The 22,682-nt window shown below is 47.5% G+C and overlaps 1 protein-coding gene and 1 long non-coding RNA gene across 8 annotated transcripts in view; one reads left to right on the forward strand and one right to left on the reverse strand.

Annotated features, from left to right (window-relative positions):
• rerea (arginine-glutamic acid dipeptide (RE) repeats a) overlaps positions 1–22,432 on the forward strand; it is a 122,114-nt gene extending 99,682 nt beyond the window's left edge. For 4 of the 7 annotated variants that reach the window (XM_047605890.1, XM_047605899.1, XM_047605882.1 and 1 more), the window contains 12 exons: positions 5,392–5,472; positions 14,356–14,518; positions 14,634–14,726; positions 15,247–15,446; positions 15,676–15,837; positions 15,935–16,048; positions 16,130–17,511; positions 18,131–18,353; positions 18,457–19,177; positions 19,615–19,785; positions 19,912–20,092; positions 20,193–22,432. In XM_047605890.1, coding sequence (XP_047461846.1) covers positions 5,392–5,472; positions 14,356–14,518; positions 14,634–14,726; positions 15,247–15,446; positions 15,676–15,837; positions 15,935–16,048; positions 16,130–17,511; positions 18,131–18,353; positions 18,457–19,177; positions 19,615–19,785; positions 19,912–20,092; positions 20,193–20,226 — 3,525 coding nt within the window. In that variant the 3' untranslated portion in view covers positions 20,227–22,432. The remainder of the gene's footprint in view (positions 1–5,391; positions 5,473–14,355; positions 14,519–14,633; positions 14,727–15,246; positions 15,447–15,675; positions 15,838–15,934; positions 16,049–16,129; positions 17,512–18,130; positions 18,354–18,456; positions 19,178–19,614; positions 19,786–19,911; positions 20,093–20,192) is intronic. The other 3 variants (XM_047605916.1, XM_047605930.1, XM_047605908.1) reach the window with 2 other exon arrangements.
• On the reverse strand, positions 1,181–4,513 carry LOC125020544. Its single transcript, XR_007114217.1, has 2 exons — positions 3,341–4,513; positions 1,181–1,688 (listed from the first exon to the last, which is right to left on the reverse strand). It is a non-coding gene; the product is annotated as an uncharacterized LOC125020544 (long non-coding RNA).
• Positions 22,433–22,682: the final 250 nt, after the last annotated feature.

The following is a 22,682-nucleotide window of genomic DNA, read 5'->3' on the forward strand; positions in this document are numbered from 1 at the left end:
CCCCACCCACCCCCCCTCCCTCCGCCTGCAGCTGCTGCCACATAGCATATAATCCCAAACCTCATCTCAACCCTCTAAACTCAAGAAAAATATTTACAATTCCTCCCCGCACACATCCCGCACACAGATACGACCGTGATCATTTATAAGCCGTTTCATTACGGCTCGGGGGGGTCGAGTGACAACCCTGAGAGGCAGAGCGTTGTTTCATTTTTATTGCCCTCCTTCAGCAACAGAAAATTATTTCTCTCCAGAAAGATTTGTGACCATCGACGCCTCGACAGTCTTTCACTGTGGCATTATTAGTGCGGCGTTCAGACATCGAAAATCCATCAACTTCAAGCGTGCACCACTCAAACCATTTGATGCTTTACCGAGGTGATAACTGTAGATTACGCCACAGAAAAAAAAAGCTCATGCATTCTAAAATAAATAAAATATAAAAGCTATAAATAATTCATCAGAAACCTCTCCCGCGCAGCCTAACCTCCTCGTAGCCGTTACTCGGTGGGCTGTCGAGGGCAGAGGAGCGGTTGATTTAACCGCCGAGAAAAGGGAAAATGTAACCTGTGATTACGGCTCGGCGAAAGCGTCTCGGGCCGACCGACATGGAACAGTTCTTGGCTTTTTACTAAAGTGTAACCGAGAGAGGCAATCCCGCGACGCCACTTCTTCATGTGTGCGTTTCATCGGCCCACACAGGCGCTCTACCCCCCGTCCCTTTGATTGCGCGATAGTCTCAAAGAAACGGCAGAAAATAAACAGGAGCAGAAAGCGCACATTAAAAGGACGAGAGGCGCACGGCTTGTTTCCTTTTCATGCCTCTGTGTTCCTTCGCTTGCCGCCTGATTGCAACATAGGTTAACTGCTCTCTGTTGCAACATTACTGCTATCTAAATGAGCACTTGTTGAAACTTAAGAAACGATGTGAAGAGATGTGATCAGCTGCAGCGGGGAAAAAACTTCTGGTTTTCATTCAGTAAAATCTTGGCGATAAATGAGGCGTGTTGATGACTGTATCCGGGCACGTTTGGAGAATCCTTAAAGGGCTGAATCAAATTTTGTTAATATTCATGTTTCAATCTTTTTTTTTTTGTTGAGCAGATAATTAGCTAACCAACCTTGAGGCTATAGGGGCTGCGCTTTTCCTGCAGTAATAAAACACCGTCAAACCAAAGACGAAATTATAAAAGTTATTTATTTAGACGAGCTGCGTGTCAGTAGCGGTCAAAGAAAGGCCAGTGTCTACAAATTGATTCCTTTGCATCCTCAGACTCTGTGAAGGTCACCGAATGATGATAGCACAAACTTGAGACTGCAGAGTGTCCCCTCACCTGAGGCTGCTGTCGTGCCCGATTGTAAATAAGTAGTGCTAATAACGCATCGGCCAACAGGAGGTGCCATATATACGATCAGAAGCAGCAGCAGCAGCAGCAGTGGTCGTGCTGTGTGTCGCCATGTCTGAGACAGAGAGGCTGATCTATGACTGCTGCAGGGCAGGAGGTCTATTCCTCAGCCAGATGCACTGCGCCGCGGCTTATCTCCGGCTGCGTCTCCGGCTGATGGATGGCCCGAGCAGGCCGTCGACGACAGCTATGTAGTCGGGAGGGGGAACGAGGAAGATGAGGGAGAGGAGAGGAGAGGAGAGGGCGGCGGCCCCCCAGTGGTAGAACACAAAGCCTACAGACCTGAGAACAAACAAACAAACAAACACGCCACTGTCAGTTAAAACGTATTGCTCTGCTCCGTCTCCCCCGCTGCAGGCCGTGCAGGGTTTAATGTCAACAGCCTGTTTAATCACCATCGTGCTACGGTGCACCAGCGGTGTTTTCATCGTGTTGTTTGGTAACTAAATGGCGGGCAGGATGGGTGTGTGCTGGAATTTCCTTTCACCTTTTGTGTCAGTGCGAGCCAGAGAAAGCGGTGGGTGTTAATTCGCCCGCCGAAGGTCAGAATACTATCACGTTTATGAGCGGGTTGGGTCATAGGGGTTAAGTTAAAGCCCCTGAAGAAATATTTTTTTAAAGAAAAATTAGGTTTTGCATTCAAGGAAACTACTAACACCTTTTAACTATAATGACATTTTTGAGCTTATCTAACTACAATTTTTAATTCATGGTGTCAGTTCAGACAGGATGTGGGTAGTGTAGTGTCTGTCGATGCGGTTCCCCCTATTCTAGCAAGTTGTGATTTCCTCTCTCTGTTCATCTATTTACGAGCTGATCTTTCATAACAGTGATTTTTTTTTCGGGTCGGTTTTGGCTGGCTGACTGATTGCCCTCGGCGCTGTGGGTTTACACACAGCCGGCTCGGAAAGGTCAGCTTTTAACAACAAGTCAAGTATAATGACTCCATATTGAGTGAAAGTGGCTTTGTTTGCAGTTGGACCGTCTTGCGTCAGTGTTTTCGCGGAATGACATTTAGCAGGAATTGTGTTCCATGTGTGAGCCCGAGCTCTGTTTGTCATCACGATACCATCTTTGTGCCTGTGCGCGCATTATCTTAACCAGTTTTACAACTCCCAACAATCAGCTCTCGAGCAGGAAGTGCGCACACGCAACAATGCCCTATTGAATCTCTTTTTTTTTTTTTTCTCGTCCTCCTCCTCCTTTTATTTGTCTCCTCTCTGGGTCTCACAATAGTGCACTGTTGGGCTCTGAGGGGGAAACTCGGGGCGGGTGAAAAGCGCCAGCTCCCTGGAACACACTCAGAGAGAGAAGCCTGTTGTTTCTGCACAGCGGATGGCCATTTGGTAGCACTTCTACCCAGCTGCCTCCCCCCTTCTCTCTCCCTCCGTCTCTCTCTCTCTCTCTCTCTCGCTCTCGCTCTCGCTCGGGCTCTCTCGGCCCCTCCTTCCCCCTCGCTCTGTGTTGCCTGGCAACCGAGGGCTGGAGCAATCGGAGCAGGGGCAGAGCGATTCAGGGAGCAGATTGGCGGATGATTTATTAGCTGGGCTGGAGAGCAGTGAGCCCAGGCAGCTGAAATGGAGCCTTAAACTGGAGCCGACATGTAGAGAGGGGAGGAGGGAGCCAGCGAGAGAAAGAAAACGGAAGGGAGGAGGGAGGGTGAGCCTGCATGCATGCGGCTCCTCCGTGGAGATGAACGGACAGGCTGAGTAAATAGTACAGTTGTGAAACATAATTAGGACAGACGCGGGCTACATGTGCAGGTCTAATTGATTTTTAGTTCCACAAACTCCGGTGAAGTGGCAGTGGAAATTTATCCTCATCCTAACCTCTATATTAGGTTTATACAAATACGTCTGTGTCCTCTGGCAATTCTAGCACATCTTTTCCCCCCTCAAACATTTTTGAAGCTAATATTTCAGATGGATATTTACCTAGTTTTGTCATCGCCTGTCAAACAAGCCCTCCGTTGTTGATCCTCCGAATCTCCGCAGCGGCGTTCCTCTGGTTTTGCGTGTTGCCGTGGATGTTTGAGTGACAGTCCAAATGGTAATCTGCCCTTAACCCCTCGAGTGGCTGGGGATGAGTTTCACATGTGGCAGGGCGAGAGTGTCAGGGAGGAGAGGGAGGGGAAGGGGGGGCGCTTGTCTTAGAGACGGCTCCATCTACTGGCTAATCAACCGCTACACCTTCAGCCTGATGAATGCAAATGAACTGCTGTCTCATGTCACTGATGGGATGGAAACTTAAGTCCGGACGTCAGCTAAAAGAGCACATCAGGGCCGTTTGTTTGTTTAGTCTTCTTTAATTTGGACCTTTACTTTCATATTTCATCTTCACAATCACGCTCTTAAAATTGTTGTGCGTAATAGTACAGTCATTCTTTCCTGGTGCTTCTCTTCTGTAATTTTCCCTCCTGAAAGACAGTAGTGTTTTGCAGCTGGCTGCGTTACTTCTGCAAATTTGGCCTTTGTTCCCCACGGAAGCAGGGTATGTAAACAATCTGTGGTTACATAACGTACTGTACACGGCATGGAAAATAAACTCCCCCCGAAAACAGAGGCTCCATGTCTGGTTTTCCCTCTCGCTTGTCTCCTTCCACCATGTCCAAGACCTTTCTCCACACAATTTGTGTCAGCCTGCCTCCCCTCTCCGGGCTGCCAGCTAGTTTTTTCCTCTGAGCACGCTCATCCCAAGCTCTGAATGCATTTAAAAGGACTGCCGTAGTTTCCTCTGAAGGGAAACGGGGCAGCTTTGGTGTAGTTTTAATAACAAGCAGCGGCCGGGTTGTTCTCTTTGTGGAGGTGGAGAGGCGCTCAGGCTGCTCATTCAGAGTCAGAGGCTGAAACGAGCGCTGTGCCCGACACCAACATGAATCACAGGACTCCACTTCAGGTTTTCCAGCCTGCTGCGAACCAGAGGCTCTCTTGCAGAAAGATCACATGTAAAGCCTTCCCCTTTGTAGTGGAAGAGCAGAGAGTGACAAGCTATTTCTTTCTTGTTATAAAAAAAAAATCGACGTACTGTCAGAGACACTGTGGATTTGCCCCCGTAATTTTTCCTTTACCTGTGGCTGGACGTGGAGATTTGCGGCGTGTTCCCCGAGGACTTTTCCCCGCTTTTTGCCGGAGTTACTTGGTGGAAACGCTTGGCTGAGATCACTGAGGAACGGGGCTCGCCTCTGGAGCAAGAAAGTAAATCTGTTGGTTGTCTGCTTCGCTGGTTATGAATGTTTTCAGCCGTCGCTTTTTATGGCTCGCAGTCTGTGGCTCTTAAAGGAGAAGAAATATATTTAGGACGTTCAGATTTTTGGTTCTGGTGTTGCTTTTTGCTGTCGTTGAGGTGAGGTGGCATGTTCACGTTTCTGTTTTCCTGTCAGATTAAATCCAGCGTTTATGGACTAGCAGCTCGTGTCAGCATGTAGTTCGGCTCCTCTCACTCTTGTCAGAATATATTTGTCTCGTGTTGTGATTTTTACACATTTTATACGGTTTTAAAATATAACAACAAAAATACGAGCAGTGCCCACCGTGCACTCGGAGGCGTTTTCTAGTTTTTTTTTTTTTACCTCTCAAGTTCAGGTTTTGACTTTGAACTTTCACTTGTGAGATTAACAACTGCAGCACGTCTACTGTTGTGGTTGTTTTCATTTTAGATCAGATTTGCTAACTGTATTTTCTGTACAGCTAATCTCAGCGTCTCTCCCTGCCTTACTTCATTTCTGTCATTTCCTCTCTGGTTTTGCCCTGACATGGCTGTGTTTGCTCCGGAGTTTAAACGGCTACAGAGGTTTCTAAAATACACACCAAACCTCCCCGACCACAGACGAGTGAAATGAAAACAATGTTTGTTTTTTTGTCGCTGTGCTAAGCTGTAACTTTACGCAGTGGCAGTTTAGCTGACTTCACATAAACTAACTGCTCTTTTTTTTCTTCTTCTTCTTCTTCTTCTCTCTTTCCCTCTCTTCCTCTGTGAAAAATTGCAGAAGCGCTTCATTAAAGGGCTGAGACAGTTCGGCAAAAACTTCTTCAGGATCCGGAAAGAGCTGTTGCCCAACAAAGAGACGGTAAGATCATTTATTTTCCTCTGTGCCGCTGAACTTTTTCATGTGCAAGGAGCTGCATGCTGTTTGCCTGTAACCACTGGAGCAGTAAAGCATTTTTAGAGTGATGTATTTTGGGCACTACTGCTTTTTAACCAGAGGCCTTATTGATAAGAAGTAAGTGCTCCCTGCTTAGCACTGCACAGCACTTTATTGCATCAGATGCCTTTTCAGCCTCAATGTAAAAAAAATAAACTCATGACAAAAAAAAACTAAATGTAATTCACAGCTAAAGTTTTCTGCACAACATTAATTAGCACCCTCTGTTAGCAAGCAGTAAACAAGTTTTGCAGATGTGATTTGAACCGCTTTGTTTATAGCGTGTCTGAGGAGCAGCCTGCTGTAGCTCATGCTTGTGCTACAGTGTGATAGCAGCACTTTAGCCTCTTTAGTTTGTTTGGCCACAAGAAAGAAACAGTTGTGGTATTTTACAAAACAAAATTACATGTATTATTGAAGACGCAAGTTTGATTTCAACCCTCTAGTTTAAGGTTTTTTTGATGCTTACGTGCCACCGGATCGGTTACATTTCGTTGTTCTCAAAACGCTTTCACTTTTGGAACTCGGATAATAGCGTCTGCGGCTCGGGCTGTTTCCTTGTAGTTGTGAGGTTTGGCGGTCGGTGACAAAGCTTTTGATTCAAAGAGACAAAGTTGTTTAAATTTCCTTTCACCGTGTGCTATTCACTTACACAAGCAGTTCCACTTGTTTAGCTTTTCCCTCCTCTGTTTGTCCGTGTGTGTGTGTGTGTGTGGTAATCATCACTGAACAACTGTGTGACCTGTGTCACAGTACACATCCAGGACCAACAATGATTAACAGCAGTTGACCTAATTGACTTAATGTCCAAAAAAAAAAAAAAAGCAAAACAACCACAGGTCTGGGTCAGGCTGTAATCTTTATAGTATCAAATAAAAATAAAAAGTCATGATTCGTGATTTTTTTTTCTTTTTTTTTATCTTCACTGTAATTGGCAATAAGGGGAACATGTTGCTTCAAAGCCTTTTACACCTTTGGCTGGCTGTTAAGTTATTCTTCGATATGCACCGCGATTCATAAAACAGTGCAGACCTTGCTCTTTCTGGGCGGCTGCTCCTGCTCTAAGTGTGCCGCTACAGTGCTGACACAGACATCAAAGGAAAATCAAAGGTGGTTGTCATACTTCTCGTCTGCTCTGAGGTGAAGGTATGTCAGACCGTTTCCCCTGCACATCGTGTAATATTTTTACTCTTTAGTGTCACTTCCTTTGTGCAGAACCAATTTGAACCTCTTGAATAAGAGATTAAAGTGTATGAATACAGTTTCCTCACAGAGGTTTCCTCAATTATTTTTACTGGTCTTGAAATATATGACTAGTCCAGTTGATTGGCTATAAAGGAGGTATTAATGCTATTCAACCTGGAGGGGGAGTCTACTTGGCAGGAGACGTAATAGACCTCCTCCAGGATCTGGGCCTGCCACCACCACAGAGCAGAGAAAGATTAATTTTCCCTCTGCAAATGGAAAATAAACTGCCCTTTAAGCATATGAAAAGATGACTGGGAGAGCGAGGGGAGGGTAGTAGCAACCTGAGGAGAAGGGGTAAAATGGGCGTTAGCTCAACATAGACACTGAAGCGCCTGGGTCGCCGCACAGGGGAAAGAAGGGGGGCGAGTGTGGGGGGTGGTCTTTGCTTGATGATTGAACTCACTTTCTTGCTGTAAGAGTGATCTGAGCGAGTGCCAGTCAATACCCCGAGGAAGGCTCCATTTATTTTCTACCTGCTCATTCGCAAATCCTATCTCTGGAACACGAGCCGCGACGATAGCTCAAGATATTTTAAGGTCTGGGGAAATGACAGAGACTTTCCCATCATGTCCGGGCGCACACGGCACGCTTTCTGTTATTCCGCTCGCATGTCGAGCCATCAAACAAGAAGGATGTTGTACAAATATGGGGCGCTTCCTTAAGTCTTGGCTTGGAGTGCACAGTGTAAAGCCTTTGGTCCGGTACAGTGTGTCTGCCCCTCACTGTTCCTCCCGCTAGCTCCTATTAGCCGCGCTGTCCCTGAAGCGCCAACACGGCCCAAACAGCCTGTGCCAAGGGTAAGCACCCAACGCTGTGTAAACACACCAGGCCTGACTAGCACTCAGGAATGCCTTATATAAAGTCACATAAAGGCCCAGAGGGGGGAAGTGGGTGTGTCGTCTGACCGTCTGCAACTAGCTTAGCTGCCACCATTTCCTTCACTCCAGAGAGGACGTCATGGAACATGAGCTCCCTGCTTCCAGTGTTTAAACAACTAAATATGCTGAAATGGCAGATCACAGATAACTCTGCATCTGATACTTTTTTTTTTTTGCTGGAAGGGGTTACATAAAAAATGTTGTTTTAGGGGATATCAACAAGACAGTATTTGCTGATGTGATTAGTATCAGCCTCGGCTCGGTTTACTGTGCAGCTGGACGGAGAAATGGACAGCTGTAAATTAGATCAAAGCAGAAAGTTTGGGCCGTTTTTTTTTTTCTTTCTTTCTTTCTTTCTCTGAGGACGTATCCTAAACACCAGTGTAGGGAGATCCGCAAGACAAGCTGTGGATTAAAGGTTAAAACATCAACATGCAAAAAAGAAATTTACTATTTTAGAGACCAGACTATTTCCAGTGTGCAGTCAACAGTTTATTTTCACTGCGCCGAAGCCACAAAGTAAAATATGCATCACTGAGTAAAAGCTGCAAAAGCAACTCATGCCTGAAATTGTATTCAGAGCAGTTTGTGTCCTGTGAGAGAGATTCCAAACTGCATGAAAACACAGGTAATGCATCTACTTCATACTCGCGTATAAGCGCATTACTCTGTATATTTATAGATCATAAAAATGTTTCGCAGCAGAAAGCAGAGCAACCATAATCTCATAAACTCGGTGGAGCAATGTAAAACAATTTACAAGCGTGGAACAAAAGCTCGGAGTGTGCGCGTCGGTTTCATCAGTCGCGTTCCCTTCTCAAAAGGCCCCATTCCCGCGTTGCGTTGTTTCCCTCTTTTGTGACAACTCCCATCGACCGCACTTTTAAATATTAAAAGTGTGTCAATATTAAAAGCGAGATGGTTAGCGCGCCATATTCTCATATCATAGGCTTCGCTTTATTTTATTAGCGCAGTCGATTGATTCCTAGCTGCAAGCCGTGTAAACGCGCGGGGCTGGAAAGAAGGAGTGAAGCATTAAACTGATTTGTAGAGACATTTTAATGCTGCTGGTTCCTGCTTTGTTTTGGCATGGATGTGGAAAAGACAGAAAGGTGCCGTGGCGGCGCGCTGGAAAAGCTACCGCGGGTGAACCTGCAGTGCGTGTTTGGTTTTTGTTTGCAAGCGTTGTCAGACGGCGTTTCCATCATCGGCGTGAAGGCAGCCGTAATAAGAAATGTAACTAAACGCAGCCCAACCTCAATTGAGCCGCGTCTCGTGAGCAGCGTTTAAGATCGTTTTCAGGACGTACATGTGACACTGAGCCGCGCGTCTTGACTTTTAAAACGTGGCCTTGTTGTGTCTGTGCTCAGATCGCACGGGGGGCTGATGTGCCGAGCGCGGCTCTCGCAGCATCTTGTTCTCGCAGAGAAAAGGGAGCACTCTGTCCCCTCAGGCCCTGTCATTTACAGGATGGCCAACAGGAGAGCAGCGTTCTCAACGCAACCTCGCAGCAGATGTTTGCCCCAGTACAATCTGTACAGACGTCAAATTGAATTCATTGCCGTGTCCTTAGCTCCGCAGCCAGAACCTTAGGGATGAGTGTGATTATAAATACTTAGGTTCAGATGCTAATTAAACCAGCTACAAACTACAGGGGCCGGGTCCAGTTGGCAGCAGCTGTCAGTGGTGTGACAGAGCGGCTTCCGCGTTTGGTAAATGATATAACTTGTTTAGGCAGTAAAATTGCTGTCGGCTGATGGCGGCTCAACCGGCACGTATTGATGTTCTTTTTAGCAGACCACAGGCAATTTAACGCAGCTGAGTGTAGGCAAAATCCTTCTTTCTTTCCTTCCCCTTTTTTTTTTTTTTTTTTTTTTATTTTCTTCAGCCTAATAGATGGAGCCTGCAGAGCCACAGCTCCTGGTGTAATTGAGTTCTTTAGTAGGCTTCATGTTGTGGGGTTTTTTTTGGGGGGGGGGACTAGCTTATCAGCAGAACACGCAGGATCGACCCTCCAGCAAAAAAAAAAAAAAAAAAAAAAAGGCACTGTTGCCATCCAATCTGCTTTCATTGGAAAAAGCGCTTACAGCAGGAAAAACACGAGTGCTGATTCTTCAGCGTGTGCATCCCTGACCTGTGAAAGCAGAGCTTATTCAGTCGTTCTCCAGCAGAAAGGCTCTGCACAGCAGGGAACGGCTGTCTGTTTAACTGCCTTTCACGTGCGCCCTGCTCCACCAGCCGAGATCCTCTCTGCGTTCAGTCTCCAGGGCGTCACCGTCCCGTATTTCACTGTTGACCACGTTAACATGTCGGCGAAAACCAAGCGTGTCACAAAATTTAAATCCTGCAGCTTTCGCGTAGAAATTAAACATAATACTCGAAATGTGACTCAGTAGTTTAGTTTATCAATTCAAAATTCATAACACTCTTTACTCACTTTAATATTTATATGAAACATGTTTTATTTAAACTTGTACTTTGTCCTGTTCCAGGAATGCTCTTATTTCGGGGGCCGGGGTTGTTATTTTAGTAAATATTCATTTATCATGAATTTATTAGTGAGTCTGGATATTACATGACACATTCGCAGAGGGCTGAACTTTTAAAGTGTCATGTGTTTATGCCGCCTGTGTCCTTTTTAAAGATCGCAGACACCTCAATAAAGACGCCGTTAAAAGGCTTCAATTAAAGCACATGGACATTATCACTTCATAACGTCTGAAATGGCCTCGTAGGCATCGCCACTGCGTTCTGACCTGCTTAACCGCGTAAGCATTTACAAAGTTACCCCCTACAGTTACAGTCGACGCGAGGGTGATGGAAAAGTCAAGCACCACTCCAAACGATACACTCTGCAACTTGCCACGGGCGATGACGAATCCCGAGTGCAGGGGTCGAACAGATATATAATTAAACGCTGGTGTGATTTAGCTCTGAAATACTTCCCCCTTCACCTTAGTGAAATGAATCAGGAAGCAATCTTCCCTCCTCTGGCTGCAGACTGTGCAGGAAACAGGAGGAGCACAGGTTCATGCTACAATAAATGATGTTTACACAACTCCATCAGCCACCAGAACTCAGAAACCACATGCTCCCTGGACTCTCCCGTCTGCAGACAAACTGCCTCAAATTTTAGCGAGGATTTTTTATTTGCTCAGGGACTTTTAGGACCGGTTGTGGTTGGATTCAGTGTTGATTGTCCATTGTTATCCACTGCTGGCTCTTTATTCCTCCCTCTCGGCTCTCCTCCACACTCGGCCCTCCCCCCTCCTCCGCTCTCCCCTGTTTCTCTCCTCCTTCCCCTGCTCTCGCCAGTAACGGCCTTAACCGTTTGGCTTCATGTCAAAGCAGGGGCCTTTTGTGGCTCTGTCACAAATCTGCCAGGAAAAACAGAAACCATCTGTTCAGGCCTGAGCCTGAGAGGGGATGAGGGTGTAAATACATGAGTTTAGCCCTCGCCCTCAGCCCTGCCCGCGTACATAGGACCACCGAGCCCAGTGGAGGATCATGCACTCAGCCTCAACCAACACCCTCAATTACACTGTAGGCTAGAGTGGTTTCATGGTTTACCTTAATCAATCATAGTCTTAAAGACAGGAACATGAGATGGTTTAGAGCACAGCTGAATATGAACACATCATAAATAATTTTTCTATATTTTAACATTAAAAATTGACACACTAAATTATGTATTTTTTTATTCCCTCTATTCGGACAAATGTGTATTTCACACACAGTCATAGATGATCATAGATGGATGACACTACTGACTGTCCTCCACAACTTAATTTTAAACCAACATTCCTGGGCTTATGTACGTTGTGTTGAACTCCGAAGTTTATTTGACACACGTGTTCTCGTATGTAGACCATTTTAAGTGGCAATAACTGGAATGGAAGCCTTGAGTGTTGTGATAGGAGGGTAAGCCCTTTCCTTGTCGGATAATCCAGCCGCCAGAATGCTCCTGCAGATGGAAGCAGCCGAAAAGTCCTTATAATACTGAGCTTATGTTGTCACTATCTCATGTTCGGCGGCGCAGGATGCACCCTCTGTGCCGCTCTGCAGTGATTTAGTGGACTGGGCTTACGGTGTGAACACAAGGACATTTCTAGATTTACCTGCATTTTTTTTTTTCTCATACCGTTACAGATGCCAGTTTGTGGAATTATTATTTTGTTACTATTTTCGGTAGAAATAGCAGCTTTACTCTTAAGCTCCGTTAGGTACGCAGAAACAGGAAGCGTAAACATGCAATTACGAAGACAAAACGGAAGATAGTGAAACAGTTGCTCCAGGCATAACCATGCAAGTGTCTTTGATAGAGAAAAGTATGCAATCAATGAGAGTGATGCGACTTATGTGGCTTCTGAAGACCCACATTTGAAACGCTAGTGGTCTTGAAGAGGTAATCTCTCACTCTCTCTGTTTACCACAGTAATGTCCTACTAATCTTCAACACACGTCCTATATAACGCATTCAAATGCTGCCTCTTTACGGCTTTTTTGGGTTATTTTAAAGAAACATTTAGCCGCTACTTTTCATCCTTTTACATCCGGATACAGCAGCTCGTCAGTGCACCTGTTCGTTCCCATTCAAAACCCTGAGTTAATGTTTTCATTAGCCCCTGCCTAATGTAATGGTACTTGACACGGTGTAAGTGATGGAGAGGCAGGGTGACCTTTCCTTGTGTCTGCCAAGCTGTTGTCGAGGCCGTGTAGTTGTCAGCCCCGCAGCGAGGAGGCAGAGAGGCACTGCTGAGAACAGTCATTAAGCACAGAGCAAAGCCAACGCTCGGCACCACTCGACACTTTTGATCTGCACATTTCAATTAGATTTCACATCAGGATGCCTGCCTTCTCTCAGTTAGCACCTGCGCCCTTGCCTTTCCCGACTTGCCAGCCAGGTTGAAGAGGGAGGTGAACAGGAAACGACCCCCAAGTCCAGTTGCCGACTGAAATAGACGCACAAAAACGTGCACAATAGAGCTTTTATTTAGCTTTTATTATCCTAAGCTACAGTGTTTGCGATGTTGAAGTTCAAGTCCGGTAAATGTTTCACGAGTAGGAAAAACAAATCTTTCCTCTTTTAACCAAGTGGTTTTTGTTTTTTAAAAAAGACTCCTGCATATGGAATCCATCCCAGAACTCCAGATGTGCTCATCTGCAGAAGCAGAAGCTCAGGCTGTGGGGTTTGGGACCATTTTAAGCCGGAGCAATGGCTTTGCCAGTGCAGCACCTTAATTTACCCTGAAATGTGAGAAGGTTTCGTTGAGCTCAGACACCCTCAGTAAATGTTTCCAGCCCTGCTTTGCCTGATAAGATGGAGTCCTACAGGCTCTGGTAGATATGAATTTCCCCTAAGAGCCACATGAAGGGAGATCTTATTAAAGTTACCTAAGCCCACAAAGTCGAGCATTTTCTGCCAATCAAAGCAGTAACTAAGAAGGAACTTAACTTGCTCCGTAATGTGTGACGCTCAAACGACGAGATAAAGGAGTAGCCAGTGGCCTGTGTATTCTGACAGCCAACAACAACTAGCCTCAAGTAGACTTGCATTTCGTGCGATAAGAAATAAAAGCCGTAGTTACCAACCTATTATACTTTGAAATTACCTCTGTCTCGGTGCTATTTTTTGAAACATTTTACAGCGATTTATAAATATTCCTAATTTTTTTCCTGCCACTGTTTGTTTTGGTACATTTTGATAGACGACTTTGGTGCGTTGCTGAAAGGCCGTTAATGCATTTTAGAGAGCAATGGACGGGACTAATTTATGTCAAGTTTCTCGGCTGAAGCAGAGAAGGAAAACAATCAATAGCCATTAAACCCTGGGAGCTTTGTTGAACAGCAGTTTAACGGACCTCAGACAGTAGATTGGTGCCCTCTGGGCTTTAAAGATTACAGGTGACTTACTGCTCACCCAACAGTCACACCGCACCTTCATGAATTCGTTATAGAGCCTGTGGAGCACCACTAACAAGTGGGAGTTCATGGTGAAGGAGAGAATGCAAAGCCTTTGGAGGAAACGACATAATTGTCCTCGACTCCTGTCGCCAATTTTCGGCGCTCGTGTATTATGAGTGCGGCCGGAAAGCAGCAGTTAATATGCACAGGCTGCCTCAGCAAAGTGCTTTCTGATCCATGATTGCATGTGTTAATGTTTCAGTTGGGTATTGATTTCCTGGCGGCCTTTTGTACACTGGATTTATCCGCCTCGCTCGCTGGCAAGCGCGCCCCTCCGAATGTTTGATTAAAGTTCAATTGACTCTTCCAGTGAAGGGGCGAGGAGCCATTTCACTCCCTATTTGTAGCGCCAAAGCTCTGCCTGACATGTTCTTTTGTTCCCATTCAACCTCCTGCCACCCAGGCAGCCACCAATGCACTGATCCTAATATCCCTGCATTCAGTGAGCCTCCTCGCCTAATCCTGGGACAGACAGGGCTGCAGCACAAACATGCCCGGCCAACTGCAAATCCTGGCATGGACTGACCCACTCCACAGCCTTTCACTGCGAAACACTGCGCCGACTGCTAACATTCATTTTCCACGATTTTGAGTGTTGACCATTTTTCAACAGCTCTGTCAAAATAACCGGCCTCCTGTTTGCAAATGTAGCGCCTCTTCCTCGTCCTAGCTACGTGCTTTTTGCCTGCTTTAACATGGTTTCTCTGTTTCCTTCCAGGGAGAGCTAATTACCTTCTACTACTATTGGAAGAAGACTCCTGAAGCAGCCAGTTGTCGAGCCCACCGCAGACACCGCCGCCAGCCCGTCTTCCGCCGCATCAAAACGCGAACCGCTTCGACTCCTGTCAACACTCCCTCTCGTCCCCCCTCCAGCGAGTTCTGTACGTATATTTGACCGCAGCGCTGGCAGCTGAGAGTGAAAGAGGAGACACGGCCGGATGTGTGCTGTTTGTAAAGCCGCACATGTGAAGAGTTTCGTCTTTCTCTTTCTTTTAGTGGACCTCAGCTCAGCCAGCGAAGATGACTTTGACAGTGAGGACAGCGAACAGGAGCTAAAGGGCTACGCCTGCCGCCACTGTTTCACGACCAGTAAGACGCCCCAGCTGTTTTTTTTTTTGTTTGTTTTTTTCTTTCTTAAACACACACACTCGTCATACGGGCTTGTTTGGCTATTCCTGTCCTGTCTTGGGATCAGTGGGAGCCTGCACAACACGGCGCTGTGTGACAGATGGGCATCAGAGGATGTCAGGACTAATTTGATCAAATCAGACATGAGCCCACAGCTCGTTCACTCTCTCCACCTCATTATCCTTCCCCTCTTTCCACACAGCTGGCTCCCAGTGCCGGGCTCCCATCTGATCACACTTACTGCTATCACAACAAGGGTGGCTAATACGTTTGGCTTTACAGCGTTAACCCACAAAGACCTTATTCTTGAGAATTTAAATACGGCGTAATGCTACGTATAGATCGCAAATTAACCTGGATTTAGAAGATTCTCTGTTTGTCGTGGTGTTACTGTGATTGCCCGATCATTTCTGTGTGTTGTTTGTCGCTCAAATGGGCTGTGAAAGAGTGTTGTTTCACAACTGTAAATGGCTTTCCCCAGCATCCAAGGACTGGCACCACGGGGGCCGGGAGAACATCTTGCTGTGCACCGACTGCCGCATTCACTTTAAGAAGTACGGTGAGCTGCCCCCTATCGAGAAACCTGTGGACCCGCCGCCATTTATGTTCAAACCTGTCAAAGAGGAAGAAGATGGACTCAGCGGGAAGCATAGCATGAGGACCCGACGGAACCGAGGCTCGGTGCGCACAACACTGCTCCACATCCATCCATTTTCACATTTAGGAAGCACATTCTCAGAGTTATCCCAGGAGCACAAAGCAATAGGCTCGCCATATCAAAACAAATAGTACAGAGACAGTATTTGACATTCATTATTTCATAATGTTTGGTCTTATGTGGGCGTTCTAAAGACCGACATGTTATTGGTGTTTCTTCATCCTTATATAATGGTCTTGTTGTCTCTAACAGATGTCGACGCTACGTAGTGGTCGTAAGAAGCAGACAGCCAGTCCCGATGGCCGAGCCTCGCCTACCAACGAGGATTTGCGCTCGAGCGGACGAACTTCACCCAGTGCGGCAAGTACCGACAGCACTGACAGCAAGACAGACTCGATGAAGAAGCCAAGCAAGGTAAACACTGCACGCACTCATTGAGACGTTGTTTTTACAAGCTCACGTCTCTGAGAATTATTCCCTTAACGCCTGTGCCGTTGCCTTTGCTCCACAGAAGATTAAAGAGGAGGCTCCTTCACCTATGAAAAGTGCCAAACGACAAAGAGAGAAGGGAGCTTCAGACACAGAGGAGCCTGAGAGGGCCAGCGCCAAAAAGTCCAAAACACAAGTGAGTCTGTCCTCTGTGCTTATTCACATGCGTCACAGTGGAAATCATAGACTTGGTGTAATAACGTCCTCTGTCCCGCAGGAGCTGAGTCGGCCAGACTCACCCTCGGAATGCGAGGGGGAAGGGGAGGGAGAGGGCGAGAGCTCTGACGGACGCAGCATCAACGAGGAGCTCAGTAGCGATCCTAAAGACATTGACCAGGACAACAGGAGCTCCTCCCCGAGCATCCCAAGCCCCCGTGACAATGAGAGCGACTCGGACTCCTCCGCCCAGCAGCAGCAGCTCCTGCAGAGCCAGCACCCTCCCGTCATCCAGTGTCAACCGGGCACCTCAAGTGCCTCTTCGGCACCCCCTCCACCTACGACCTCAGCCCCCTCGCTGCCCCCGCAGGTCTCCCCCGTAGCGGCAGCCTCCACCTCTCTACCTCCCCAGCCTGTGCCCCAGGCGAGCCCGATGTCTCTCATCCAGTCGGGAGCATCCCTCCACCCTCAAAGGCTTCCCTCTCCGCATTCACCTATGAGTCAGGCTCCGCCTTCCGGCCCCTTAGTCCCGCCTCAGTCATTACCGAGCCCGCACCACGGGCCCATGCCTCCCATGCCACATCCACTACAGCCTGGACCCTCACACATGCCTCACCCTCACTCCATGACCCCTCAGGGATTCCCTGTGGGTCCGTCTCAGGTGCCGCCCCCGCCTGTCTCCGGCCCGTCGCAGCAGAGGCCTCACACGCCTCCCTCCCAGTCCCAGTCGTCCTCTCAGAGCGGAGGGCAGCCTCCCAGAGAGCAGCCCTTACCCCCTGCCCCGATGTCCATGCCTCACATCAAGCCCCCCCCAACCACGCCCATCCCTCAGATGCCCAACCCACAGTCCCACAAACACCCGCCGCACGTGTCGGCGCCTCCGTTTCCTCAGATGCCTTCGAATCTGCCTCCACCTCCAGCCCTCAAGCCCCTCAGCTCTTTATCCAACCACCATCCTCCATCAGCGCACCCACCTCCCCTCCAGCTCATGCCTCAGGGGCAGCAGCTCCAGCCTCCCCCGGCGCAGCCTCCAGTTCTCACCCAGTCCCAGAGCCTCCCGTCTTCAGCCAGCCACCAGCCTCCGCCGGCCCCCCCTCTGCCGCCCTCGGCAGCGGCCTCACACCCCAGCGGGCCACCTCAGCCGCCTTTCTCATCTCATCCTTTCAATACAGGTCTACCTCCGAACGTCCCTCCCCCCTCCTCGTCGAGCTCCATGCCCGGCTTGCCGCCTCCGCCTTCCTCCGCTCCCTCCTCTTCCATTTCTATGCCACTCCCTGCCTCAGTCACCTGTGCCGTCCCGGCCCCGGCACTCCCACCCGTGCACATCAAAGAGGAGCCCCTGGACGAAACAGAAGAGCCGGAGAGCCCCCCGCCCCCGCAGAGGAGCCCCTCCCCGGAGCCCACCGTCGTCAATACGCCCAGCCATGCCAGCCAGTCAGCACGGTACGTCCGCCTAACCAAACACTGTGCGAGATCAAACATCTGTGAAAGGGGGTAACCCACACACACACACACGCGCGCACACACACCTGCGCAAGCTGTTATTTAGCAGGGGATCCTGATTAGCTCTCCCACACGTCCCAACAATAAAGAGTCGCAGCCTTCAGGTTTTTAAGGCTTTGATGTAGGCAACAAATTGAATGTCCTCAGCCAAACAGGCATCCAAGGCCACAATTAGCCTTCAGCCGTAGCTGGCTGATGGTTTGGATTTATCAGCGATGGAAAGCAAGGAGATTAATTACAGTGAGATGTGGGTGAACTGGATATGAGCATCTGTAGTTTGCTTTGTGCTCAAGTGACTCTGAGGCTCCCAATGAATAGCAATCAGAATCTTAATACACACTCACGCAGGGAGTTTGTTGAATAATAGACCTGAGGAAGTTAACGCAATCTGGCTTTTCATGTAACGGGACATCTTGCTGCCATTTAACATGCAGAATTGAACACGAATATCACAGCTGTAGCCCGTCCTGTCTGTCTGTATCCGGTATTAATTTTTCAGCTGGAGCATTGTTAGTTTTTTTTTTTTATTGTGAGTAAATCTTGAATGTGTTCACCACAGGTTCTACAAGCATCTGGACCGGGGTTACAACTCGTGCGCTAGGACAGACTTCTACTTCACCCCGCTGGCTTTGTCCAAACTGGCCAAGAAGCGAGAGGAAGCGCTGGAGAAAGCCAAGAGGGAAGCAGAGCAGAAAGCGAGGGAGGAGAAGGAGAGAGAGCGGGAGAGGGAAAAGGAGCGGGAGCGAGAGCGGGAACGAGAAAAGGAAGCGGAGCGAGCTGCGGTGAGAGTTTTGTCCTCCTTTCCCTTTTTGTTTGGATGTGGTTACGTTTTGTTTTTTTTTCCCCTCATCTCACACTAAAACATGACATTTCGTGCCCTCACAGAAAGCCTCCAGTTCCTCTCACGAGGGCAGAATGGGCGAACCTCAGATGGCTGGCCCCGCCCACATGCGCCCGCCCTTCGACGGCCCCCCCACCACGATTGCGGCCGTGCCTCCGTACATCGGCCCGGACACCCCCGCCCTACGCACCCTCAGCGAGTACGCCCGGCCCCACGTCATGTCGCCCACCAATCGGAACCACCCCTTCTTTGTGTCGCTCAACCCGGCGGACCCCCTGCTGGCCTATCACATGCCCGGCTTGTACAACGCCGACCCGGCCATGCGGGAGCGCGAGCTGCGGGAGCGGGAGATGCGCGAGAGGGAAATTCGCGAGAGGGAGCTTAGGGAAAGGATGAAACCCGGTTTCGAGGTCAAGCCTCCAGAAATGGACCAGCTCCACCCCTCTACAAATCCCATGGAGCACTTCGCCCGGCACGGACCCATCACGTTGCCCCCGATGGCCGGCCCCCACCCTTTCGCCTCCTTTCACCCGGGCCTGAACCCGTTAGAGCGCGAGCGGCTAGCCTTGGCCGGGCCCCAGCTTCGGCCGGAAATGAGCTACCCGGAGAGGTTGGCTGCAGAGAGACTCCACGCGGAGAGGATGGCCACGGTGGCCAACGACCCCATCGCCCGTCTACAGATGTTCAACGTCACGCCGCACCACCACCAGCACTCGCACATTCACTCCCATCTCCACCTCCACCAGCAAGATCCACTTCACCAAGGTAAATGAAAGCCCTGCTCATATTCATTAACTGTGTGCTTGTTTAAATGATGATTTATGAAGCTAAATGACTAAACATATGTATTTGGAAAATGCTAAATGTTGTAAATTATTGAATTGACTGAAATGTTGTTGTTTTTTTTAACTTAAATGATTGAAGCCATGTTTTTGTAATTACATCTACTTTAAAGCATGTTATCTAGTCAAAGAAACTTGATCGTACATGCTAGTATTTAAATATTCTAGTCACGTCTGTAAATGGAAGTATTAATGTTATAACTGTATTGTTTAGCTATATTATTATGATGAGATTATTTTGTTAATATATAGACGAGGGCCTTATATTGAGTTGTGTATCATTAATACTTGAAGCATGCACAGTGTGATAAACTGTCTGTGATGAGTGTACCTTGAACCTAAGACTCTGACACCCAGAAGGTGGTGGTGAATGTCTTGTGTGTCCCCCAGGTTCTGGGGCCCATCCGCTAGCAGTCGATCCCCTGGCTGGACCTCACTTGGCTCGCTTCCCTTACCCACCCGGCGCCATCCCCAACCCTCTCCTGGGCCAGCCGCCGCACGAACACGAGATGCTGCGCCACCCAGTCTTCGGTAAGCTCCCAGCCAGCGTCTTCTCTTATTACCACGAATATTACATCCATTCTTCGAGCCTGAGCTCTGCCAGATTCCCTCGATCAAATCCTCTTTTTTTTTTTTTCTTTCTTTCTCCCTCTCCAGGTACTCCATACCCACGGGACCTACCAGGAGGTCTTCCACCGCCCATGTCTGCAGCCCACCAGCTGCAGGCCATGCATGCCCAGTCGGCTGAGCTCCAGAGGCTAGCCATGGAGCAGCAGTGGCTCCACGGGCACCATCACATGCACGGTGGACCACTGCCTGGCCAGGAGGACTACTACAGGTAGGAGATGTAGGCGAAATCACCCTTAAGTTTTGCGTGTGTGTGTGTTTGCGCTTTTCGGTTTTCCAAATTTTAAAACTTAATGTTATTTGGGTTGCAGCCGGCTGAAGAAGGAGAGCGACAAGCAGCTGTAACCAGCCGAGGGAGGCGGTGACTGGCGAGTGCAGGACACAGGAAGTTGTTACAGAAGCGGTCTTGCAGAGGCTCTCCACGGACCTCTGAACACCACACAACTTTGAAGAACAGAAAAAGGCCAAGCGGATCGTCTGAGAATTCTTCTGATGCTTTTTTTTTTCTTCTTCTTCTTCTTCCCGTCAAGGACCTTTTATTTTATTTTTTTTTTTAATTATAATTATTATTATTATTTTTCAAGACATTGACTTTCTTTGGTATATAGCCAGTAGTGACAACGTCCTCAAGACTCCTGCATGACAAGCTTCCCTGACGTTTTTTTGTAGGTGCTAGAACAAGACACTGTGCTTATCAAAAAGAAAAAGACAAAAAAAGACCGGTCAGACCATTTATTGAAAAATAACAAGTGCTATCTTAAATTCAACATTTATTTTAATACATTGTTGGAGGTTTTTCATAATTTTAAGAAAAGCTACAGCATGGCATTTTTGAGTCTGTAAATAGTATATATAAACATATAATTATTATTATAATTATTATTATTACTAGGTGTGGACTCCAAACCAAGTCGTTTCAGCCTCCAGTATAATTGTTTTGAAACATTTATCCCTTGTTTCAGAGGGGAGCACCATGGCATTATATGAGCAGTTTCTGAGAGTTGCGGTTCAGTTGTGACGTTCCTCTGACACCACTGTGTTAGATTTAGTCCCACGATGCGCCCGTGTAGACCATGAACCTGTCACGCCCACCACATCCATTCATCGGCTTTGACACGCAGCAGGTTGTCAGAATGTGTAAACTCAACGCGTTTGAGTTAACGATTTGAAACACTTGAAGAAGTGACGCGGTAGTCGCTGACGCTTCCGCTTTAGTGCGCGCTGAGGCCGTGGATTGAAAAGAATTCAAAAAAAGAAAGAAAGAAAGAAAGAAAACAACAACTTTGCACTGAAGGAGGATCCTTGAGCTCCACTCAACAGGTTTTATCCTTTTGCTTAAAATTAGTATTTAAAATGGAGTACCGCTTCATTGTGTTGTTTTTACAGATTTTAATTCAGATTTTTAAAGATTTGAAAACACATTTGGCTGCACTGAAGAGAATAGCTTCTTTTAAATAACCAGGACCTGAATTGATGATGAGAACAGAAGCCTAAAGGACTTTAGGATTGTTTTCTTTTTTTTTTTTTGTTGTTTTGTTTTTTTTTTAATGTGCGAATGGTTGCGTTGTGTCGTCCCTTTCCTCCGCCTGGTCCGGCCGCCAGGGCTCAAATCCGACTGAGTCGTCCTCCCAACTAGGCTGTAATAATGTTCACTGTGACACTAGAGGGGGCCTGACGACGCGCGACCACGAGGAGGTGAAGGGTGGATGAGTGTGTGCGTTTGTGTGTTTGCTCCTCAATGTTTCCGTATGCCTTGGTTCCTTAAGGATACACGCGGCCTCCCAGGCCTCGGGAGCGTTGTGTTTGTGTGTGCCACTGACTGTTACATGTAGTGTTGACCTGTCATACCAGTGCACATGGGCTCACATTTCCTTTCCTTTTGTTTGTTTTTTTTACACCAGTTCTGCGTTTGCTCCATGCACTAAGACTGTTCAACTGTCATGGACATTTAGAAAACTGTGGCTATTATTTTTACTTTAACCAATTAAAGATTCTGTACTTGCATTTAAAAGTGACCATATCTTCTGACGAAGCACTATTATTTACGTTTTAAATGCTTGCAAACGTCACCAAACCCCCGTCTACGTGAGAGGGGAGAAAAAAAAACAAAAAAAGCCCCGACAACAGCCTGTCACTCTGTCTCGCCATCCTCCACCGAATTCCTGTCTCTCTTCTGACGTCGTATCCTTCGCCCCCCGTCGCCACCACCACCACCACCACCACCCTTTGCCTCATCTCCTGACGATTCCCTTGCCTTTGACTCCCTCTTTTTGTGTCTCCAAAACCTTTGATGTTAAGTGTTGTCAATGGTTTAGCTTCTTGTTTCAAAGCGGCAATAGCAGAATGTAAATTCTGACTGCTAAGATTTATATATATACTGGTATCTTGAAGCTTATTGTATATATGAGTAGTCGCCATGGGATGACACAATGTAAACAAAAAGTAGAAATAATAAGAAAAATTGTGAGTCCTGTGTTCTCTCCATTTGAGTATTTTGTAATTTTTTTGAAAAATTTGTGGAATTAAAATAAACGACTAAGTTACACCACAAGACGCGCCTCCATCTTTTTTTTTCTTTTTTTTTTTCCTTGTCCGGGGTAGAGCAAGCGGCCACAATAATCCTGTTTTAAGGGTAAACTGTCCTCATTAGTCGCTGCTCAGTCTCAAGGAAGACTTAATTCCCTCTGTTCTGATGCGTTTGTGAAACGCAATTCTCCAGCAGAGCAGAGCGACTGAGGCCGAGTCTGTTTTCATAATGCTCATGTCCTACATTTGCTCTTGAGTAATACAATTTCTTTCTT

Source organism: Mugil cephalus, chromosome 1, assembly GCF_022458985.1.
Source record: "Mugil cephalus isolate CIBA_MC_2020 chromosome 1, CIBA_Mcephalus_1.1, whole genome shotgun sequence".
NCBI classification, from domain to species: domain Eukaryota; kingdom Metazoa; phylum Chordata; class Actinopteri; order Mugiliformes; family Mugilidae; genus Mugil; species Mugil cephalus.